General features: G+C 52.6%; 1 protein-coding gene across 1 annotated transcript in view; it reads right to left on the reverse strand.

Moving 5' to 3' along the window:
• ZAN (zonadhesin) overlaps positions 1-8,518 on the reverse strand; it is a 36,673-nt gene that overhangs the window by 9,792 nt on the left and 18,363 nt on the right. Inside the window, 12 exon segments of the mRNA XM_007468897.1 lie at positions 311-522; positions 3,552-3,847; positions 4,192-4,316; positions 4,458-4,579; positions 4,582-4,621; positions 4,727-4,971; positions 5,281-5,425; positions 5,692-5,900; positions 7,041-7,217; positions 7,515-7,609; positions 7,913-8,024; positions 8,292-8,472. Of these exon segments, the coding sequence (XP_007468959.1) occupies positions 311-522; positions 3,552-3,847; positions 4,192-4,316; positions 4,458-4,579; positions 4,582-4,621; positions 4,727-4,971; positions 5,281-5,425; positions 5,692-5,900; positions 7,041-7,217; positions 7,515-7,609; positions 7,913-8,024; positions 8,292-8,472 (1,959 nt within the window).

An 8,518-nucleotide genomic window follows, 5' to 3' on the forward strand; every position in this document is an offset into this window, starting at 1 on the left:
TGAACCCATCTTACAGATGAGGAAACTGAGGTCACAGAGGTCCCCTGACTCGTGAGTGGTACCATTGGGATTCATATCAAAGCCACTCCACCGGCCGCATCCCCTTGGTTTGCATTTCTCAGTCCCCAAACCCAAACCACGCACCCTCTAGCCCAGGCCTGGCAGGAGGCCACCCTGCCCCATCACCAGCCTTCACACCCAGGGCCAGCGGTAGAGGCGTGGGTGGCCCAGGCCGAGAGAGGCATGGGAAAGGAGAACATGGCATCCCGAAGGTGTGTTGCCCCCACCCCTACTTCCTGCCCCCACTCACAGGGAGGGAGTTGCCCTGGGCGTCCCTGCAGCTGCACTGGCTCCTGGGCACACACTGCTGTCCACTGAGCACGTAGCCGGGCTCACAGACACAGCCCTCCTCGCAGGTGGAGGGCACTCTGGAGCCTTTGCACTGGCCTTCTGGGTCCCAGCAGGAAGGAGGGCAGGAGGGAACGCAGGTGGTGTAGACGCTGTGGGCGGAGCAGTCCAGAGCTGGAGGGGTGGGGGTGGGGGAAACACTGACTGAGCGTGGGCTGTGTGCTGGCTCCGAGGACAGAAAAGAGCAAAAATGGTTCTCCCCGATCGGCGTGGGAATCCGAGGTCAGCCAGCAGCCGCAGCAGCGCGACCCTGGTGCATCTGGTCAGTAAGCATGTGACTGGCGTGTGTATGTACGAGGTGTGACAGGAGCACAGGGCAGGGAGGTATCCACTGTGCTGGAGGAGCTAAATAAAGCCCTTTAAGTAGACGTAGATGCAAACAAATGGAAATGTTCACAGATGGGAAGATGTCAGTCTTCCCTAAGTTAATTTAATTATTATTATTATTTAGTTTTTTGGCCGCACCACGCGCCATGTGGGATCTTAGTTCCCCGACCAGGGATCGAACTTGTGCCCCGCATGGAAGCGCAGAATCCTAACCACTGGACTGCCAGGGAAGTCCCTCCCTAATTATACATTTAATACGATCCCCCAAAAATACACCAACAGGATTTTGTTTTGTTTTTTAATAGGACAAGATGATATTAATGTGGAAATGAGGATATAAACAAAGCAGAAAAGCTGGGAAAATTCTAAAACAAACCAAAAAAAAAAAAAAAAAAAAAAAGAACGTGGGGTTCCACATCTTCTTTATTCGTTCATCTGTCAATGCACATTTAGGTTGGTTCCATGTCCTGGCTATGGTAAATAGTGCTGCAATGAACATTGGGGTGCATGTGTCTTTTTGAATTATGGTTTTCTCAGGGTATGTGCCCAGTAGTGGGATTGCTGGGTCACATGGTAATTCTATTTTTAGTTTTTTAAGGAGCCTCCGTACTGTTCTCCATAGTGGCTGTATCAATTTACATTCCCACCAACGGTATAGGAGGGTTCCCTTTTCACCTTACCAGAAATCTAAACACTATCTAAACTCTCAATGACCACAACATTGTGCCGCTGGTAAATGAAGATAAATGGAGCAGTGGAAGCGGAGAAAAAGGCCCAGAGAGGGATCCAAATACGTGTGGGAATTTAATATAAATCATGGCATCTGAGTCAGTGGAAAAAGAGAGACTGGTCATTTAATAATACTGGGAAAAAATAAACAGAAAGTTGATTCAGTTCTCATCCTACACACCAGGATAAATCCCCATGGATCAAACATTTAAATATATATAAAAAAAAAAGAAACCATACAAATACTAGAGCAAAACATAGGCAAATTCTTTTTTAACTTCAGAGTGGGGAAGCCGTTTGTAACTAAGGCTCAAACTACAGAAGCCATAAAGCAAAGACTATTATGTTTGGCCTCACAAATACATTTTTTTCCTGCATGGTAAAAAACAGTGAGAGATGAAAAAAAAGAGACCTGGACAAAATTTTTGTAACTCATGGCACTAATGAAGGGCTACTCTCTGTAGTAGACAAAGGACATCTATAAAACATTTCAACAAAGACCAACAAACCAGTGGAAAAAATGGTGAATGGGTATGAAGAAATCACAGAAAGGGAAATCCACATTGCTCCTGAACATAGGAAAGAACACACAACTTCACTCATAATAGGAAAAATACAAATTAAGACTCTTTTTATCTTTCACATATCAGATAGGCAAAAATCCAAAAGCACGGTAATGCTGTGTGTTGGCCAGTCTGTGGGGAAATGGGCACTCTTGTATGTTGCTGGTGGGAATGTAAATTCCTCAACCCCTGTGGAAGGCCATTTGGCAACATCTCTCAAAAGCACAAATCCACACAATCCTTGATCCAACAATCCCAGGTCTACAAATTTATCCCACAGATAAGAGACACACACGTAGAGAATTGTATCTGCATGAGGTTATCCTTGCAGCACTGTTTGCAATAGCAAAAGACTGGAAACAACTAGAAAGTCCATCGCTAGAAGACTAGTTAAATAAATTATGATAAATGAATTATGACGCAGCTGCAAAAGAGAATGAGGATACTCTTTACCTATCTGACGGGGAAGGACCGCCAAGCTAGTTTGTCAAGTGAAAAAAAAATAAAGTGCAAACTACTGTATCCCGTCTGCTGTTTGTAAGAAAATACAGAAAATAAATTTGCATTTGTCTGTATGTGCAGAAATAAAAGACTTTTGGAAAAATACTCAGACACTGAAAAGAGCAGGCTGGGACCTGGGCCCCTGGGGTCAGGGCGAGAGGGAGACTTTTCACTGGGAACCTTTTAATACTTTCAAAGTTTTTGAACCATAGGAATGCATCACATAGGAAAAACACCGTAATCACTGTTTTAAAATTTAAAATGTTCTTGGGGACTTCCCTGGTGGTCCAGTGGGTAAGACTTTGCGCTCCCAACGCAGGGGGCCCGGGGTTCGATCCCTGGTCAGGGAACTAGAACCCACATGCATGCCGCAACTAAGACCCGGCGCAGCCTAAATAAATAAATAAAAATAAAAGGTTCTGGAATTAGATAGTGGTGCTGGTTATACAACTTTGTGAAGGTCCTGAAAATCAGTCAACTGTATACTTTTGAAGGGTAAAAGAATATGGTATGTGAATAATAATTTTTAAAAAAGTTTTTTAAAGGAAAGAGCTAGAGGAGGATGCCTCAGAGTCTGCCAGGAGGGGAGAAGAAAGAACCTTTCGGGTGCAGGGCGTGGTATGTATAAAGGCAGGGAGGGGTGTGGGAAAGCGAGGCCTGTGTGGGGAATGGGATGGTTTGAGGCGGGTGATGCTGGCGCACAGGAAAGGGGGTGGGGGAGGGGCACAGCTTGCAGGATCTCTCAAACATCTCAGAGAGGAGCTTGGACTTGCAGGCAACAGCCGTGCAGGGGCCTAACATGATCACATTTCTTTTGGAAAGGAGCTGCTGACAAGCAGCCCGTGCGGTCCTGTTGGTATGGGGCACTAGCTAAGAGCTTGCTGTAAATGGTCCACATCAGAGAAAATGAGGTCAGAAATAGGTCGGGAACAACTGAAATGGAGAATGGGGGAGCCTTTCAGAGACACACAGACGGAAAGAGGGTTTAGGAGCAGTTTGGGGGCGGCCCGAAGACACACTCACGGCAGAAGCTGCTGTTTCTCCAGATCGGAGGCTTGACCCCCTGGGCCTGGCAGGCGGCCCCGAAGGCTTGTAGAGACTGGCAGAGGGCATGGTTGATGCCTCCAAACTCACAGAGGCTGTGGGTACATCTGAGCAGGAAGGGACTGAGAATCACGCGGGTGGCACACTTCGCCCAGGCTGGAGCCTGAAAAGCCGCCTGGCATTGCTCCTGGGCTCTTGCCAGGTCAGCTGCCCGGCAGTTTGGGTTTGGCTTCTCCTGAGGTTCTGCTTCAGTCTTCTTGTCATCTTCTTGGCAACTGGGAAGGGAAAGGGCGTCGTCATAGGGACAGCCACTGCCTCATCTCTGATAATGACTTGGCGCTCCCAAACCACACCCTGAAGACGCTGCCTGTCTTCACCGGCAAGCTGGCCTGAGCTCTGGCCAGCCTTCCACGTGGCCTCGGTCTCCTCCCACGTTTCGAAGCCAAGACAGGAAGACTTTCTCGTTTCCCCATATAGGTTCCTGGGACCCAGACGCCATTGCCCGTCAAGTTACACGCACAAAGGACCACTCTGGTCTTCCCATCCCAGGTGGGCCATACAGTCTAGAATCCCAACTCGTGTTCCTATGCAAAGGCAGAGATTCTTCGGGGACAATTACTTTGGGTCGATCTCCTTGTCTTGCCAACTGTCCACATACATGACGTCATCCAGGGCTAATTCGTCATTAGGCGTCAATAGTTCGTCTCCCTCCTCACCGTTGAAGTTCCCGCACGTGCCGCAGGTCTGGGTGGGCAGAGGGGATCGAGGGATCTTCAGTGCCAGGGATGGCAGAGGGCATTTTTTGTTGGCATCCCCTTTGAGAGAAAGGCGCCCCCCTCCCTGCAGGCTGACTCCCCTACGAAGAGACCCAGGTGTTTTCCTCACCTCTTCATAATAGGCTTTGGGGATTTCGACCGCTAGGAAACCACTGCCGTCAAACTTGACTTGCACCCCAGTGTTGATGGTGAGCACGATGTAGCCGTCCCTGGAAATGACTCTGACTCCCGGATCTGGGCGGTCGCCGGGAGGGTGACCCGTGTGCCATTGGTCTACAGAGGAGGGCGGGGCCCGTGAGCAGGAGGAAGGACCAGAGCCCCGCCCCCGGAGCCCCCGGAGCCCCCGGAGCCCACATCCTCGCCGCCCGCCTCGCTCACCAGCGCTTGGCCCTTCCTCAGGGTGACCAGGGTATTAAAGATGTCCACGTGGACCTGGCGGAGGTACAAAGTGTGGGGTTGGTCTTTCCGCCTCCCATTCTTGCCACTGATCTTGAAGAAAGGCAGGTCCATGGTGGAGTGGCATATTTTCACCAAGACGTAAGTGCAGGTGCCCCTGACCGCATGGTAACTGCCATCAAAGCTCACGTAGTGGGACGTGCTGCGGATGCGGCACTCTCCCATCCCTGGAGGACAGACAGGTGGCTGAGGAGTGGCCCAGCCTCTAGCGAGAACAGGCCTTCTCCCCTGCCTCAAGGAAAGGATGGGAGGAGAGGGAGCCTCAGAAGGGAAGGAGACAAAGGAAAGAGTCAAGACACGAGGAGGTGGGGCAGGTGTCATCCGGCCAGGGAGAGACTTATACTATCCCGTCTAAGTCCACGGCTGCCACGGGGAACCATGAGTGAACCCCGAGGAGCCCTTCTTGACAGAGGGGGAATTGGGGAGAGTTCGTCTTGGTGGCTGAAGGTCCTCCTCCATGCTCAGTGGAGGCCTACCTGCCGCCTGGCACCGTATCAGCCCATCCTGGGACCCGCACATCTGGCCAGGCTTGCAGGCGGTCTGGAGGCAGGAGATGTTGTTGTGAGCGGAGCAGGTGCAGAGCCTGGAGCAGGTGTTGTCCGTGTACCAGCTCTCCCCAACCTGTGGGGCGCAGGCATCAGTGGAGCCGATAGAAACTTGGAAGCCAGAGGTGGTCGGAGCCGCCCGCACTCCAGGGCCCCCATGAGGCTCGCTGCCCTTGGCTGCCCGCCTCTATCGCTAGCCTTCCTCAGGCTCTTGGCTTCTGGATTTGCCCCTCAGCCCCCAGGCACTGGCCCACCCTACCCCTTTGCAGGCTCTGAGCCCTCTGGCCCCCAAACTCGGGGAGCTGGGAAGGGCACGGCACCCACTGTGGTCTGGCCTCTCACCGGGTGGTAGGAGCCCCTCTGGCTGGTGCAGCCACACTGGCTGAGGGGCACACAGGAGGTCCCACTCAGGATGTGGCCTTTCTGGCACTCGCAGCCCTCGGCACAGGGCAGCGAGGACGGGCAGTATGATGGAGTGCTCAGGCTGAGGCAGGTGGCCGGGCAGGGGTTGGCACAGGTGCTGTAGCTGCTGCCCAAGGGGCAGTTCAGAGCTAAGAAGAAATCGGTGTTTAGGAAGGAAGAGTGATTTTCAGCTCTCTGACCTTGGGGCATCAAGAGTTCCTGGGAGGGACTTCCCTGGAGGTCCAGTGGTTAAGACTTTGCCTTCCACTGCAGGAGGTACGGGTTTCATCCCTGGTTGGGGAGCTAAGATCCCACATGCATCGAGTCCAAAAAAATCAAAAACATAAAACAGAAACAATACCGTAACAAATTCAATAAAGACTTTAAAAATGGTCCGTATCAAAAATATCTTAAAAAAAAAAAAAGAGTTCCTGGGAATGTCCATCAGACGAATGGATAAACAAAATTGGGTCCAATCATACAACGGAATATGATTCAGCCTTAAAAAGAAGGGAATTCTGGCACTTGCTACAACATGGTGAACCCTGGGGATATAATGCTAAGTGAAATAAGCGAGTCACAAAAAGACGAATACCGTGTGATTCCACTTAGATGAGGTCCCTAGAGTCTTCGAATTCACAAAGACAGAGAGTAGGTGGTGGTTGCCAGGGGCTGGGGGAGGGGATGGGGACTTACAGTGTTTAATGCGGACAGAGTTTCAGTTTGGGAAGATGAAAAAGTTCTGGGGGCGGTGGTGGTGATGGTTGCACAATGAGGTGAATGCGCTTAATGCCACCGGACACAAAAATTGTCACAATGGTAATTTTTATGTTCTGTATGTTTTACTAAAATTGTTTTTAAAAAAAGCGTTTCTGGGAAAGAAGAAAGGTCACAGAGCTGGCCCAGGGAAGAAGGGAAGGAGGCAGTAACCAAATGAGATCAGTCAGAACTTTTTTTTGGGCCACGCCCCACCGCATGTGGGATCTGAACCAGGGATAGAACCGGTGCCCCCTGCAGTGGACGCGCGGAGTCCTAACCACTGGACCCCCAGGGAATTCCTGGGAGATCAGAACTTTTTGGTGAAGTGAGAATCAGATGGAGGCTCCCAGAAGAGGCAGACAATAGAGGGTGGGGGCTGGGCTCAGAGAGATTGGGGAGGCGGGAACAGAGGAGGGTCCCATGTGGGGCCTGGGGGCCGGGCTGCGAAGGGCAGAGTGAAGGAGCAGAATTTAGGGAGAGGAAGAGAGGGCAGGGCTCCGGGGACTCCTCCTGGCTGTCAGGTCACTCACGGCAGAAGGTGCTGTTCCGCCAGGCGAGGGCCTGGCCTGCGCGGGCGCACAGGGACGCGTAGGCCTGCAGGGAGCGGCACAGGGTCAAGGCGTCGCCCTTGGTCCCACACTGGCCATACATGCAACTGGTGAAGCTGGAGTGCGGGGCCACCACCCCGTGGCACTGGGAGAAGGGTCCTGGATGAAACGTAGGTGAGACTAAGCTTGGGGAGGGAGCAGAACCACGCGGCTGCTCTGGGGCAAATTCAACATCCATTTCCATCAAAACCCGTAATTATTGAGAACCTACTGCCTGAGATGCAAAAACCCCACAGATCCGTCAGCGTTCCCAGGTGGCCTCTGCCTCTGCATTCCCTCTGCCTGCCTCTCGAGGGCCACTACTTCCTGTCTCACCCTTCCTCCCTCCCTGCGCAGTGCCCCTCCTCTGTCTCCTGCCCCCCGGGGGAGCAAAAAGGGGCCCCCTGCGTGGCTTACCCTGAGGGTTCATTAAGATATCACAGTTCTTATTCCAGGCCTCTGTCACTTTCTTCCCCAGGCACCTGGGGGGCTTGCCACCCGCAGCAAAGCAGCTGACAGAGGAGAAGGGGAAAGGACAGGAGTTTAGGATTGGAGGAAGCTTTCCAAAAGCCAGAGCAAAAGTGGAGAGGGAAACAGGGAGGGGAATAAGGACGGGAGAGTGATGGCCTCAAGTAGTCAGGTCAGCAGATGCAGCAGGAAAGCAAAAGGTTAGATCTCAGGGTGGACTTCCCAAGAGACAGATCAGTCATCAACTCCAGGAAAGACTGGGCATGCACAGGGAACACCTCGAGGCTGCCCACCAAGCCTCCTTCCCTGGTCCAGCTCCCCCCCACCCCGCCCCCGTTCTGGCTCACCCAGTTTCAGATAACTCATTTAGCTTCCAGGAGGCCCCCAGGTGCACGGAGCTGACTGCAGGCCTTTTATCTGGCTGCAGATTGTCATCTAGGCTGTTGTTGTTGAAGTTCCCTGCAGGACAGAGCAGTCAGCAGAGGCCTTGAACTCAGCCCCGGGACCAAGAAGCATCCCGCCCTCTTCACGCAACCAACCAGGATGAGCCCTTTCTCTTCCTTCATCTTCGGCTTCCCTTCATGCCTACCCTAGCGCACGACACCTTCAACCACGTAAGAGGTCGACAAGCACCAAGGACGCCTAATCAGATGTGTGGATGAGCAGGACCGGGACAGGCTCCAGCCCATGACCCCGGCCTCACCTGTAGGTGCCCTAGGAACTCACCGCACATCCCGCAGAGCCGGCCAGCGTAGGAGGAGGGCACGGTCACTTCCACCAGGTGGTTCCCGTCATAGCGAACTTGAAGCCCAAAGTCCGTGTAGAGGAGGATAAAGGAGCCACTGGACCTCACGTTCACCCGGCCTTGTGCAGGCCACACGGGCAGGGCCACCCGGCGACCGTCCAGCTACAGACACAGGGAGGACGCTGTAGGGAAAAGCGCCTGGGACAAG

The sequence above is a fragment of the Lipotes vexillifer genome, unplaced genomic scaffold (assembly GCF_000442215.2).
Source record: "Lipotes vexillifer unplaced genomic scaffold, Lipotes_vexillifer_v1.1 scaffold12, whole genome shotgun sequence".
In the NCBI taxonomy this organism is placed as follows: Eukaryota; Metazoa; Chordata; class Mammalia; order Artiodactyla; family Lipotidae; genus Lipotes; species Lipotes vexillifer.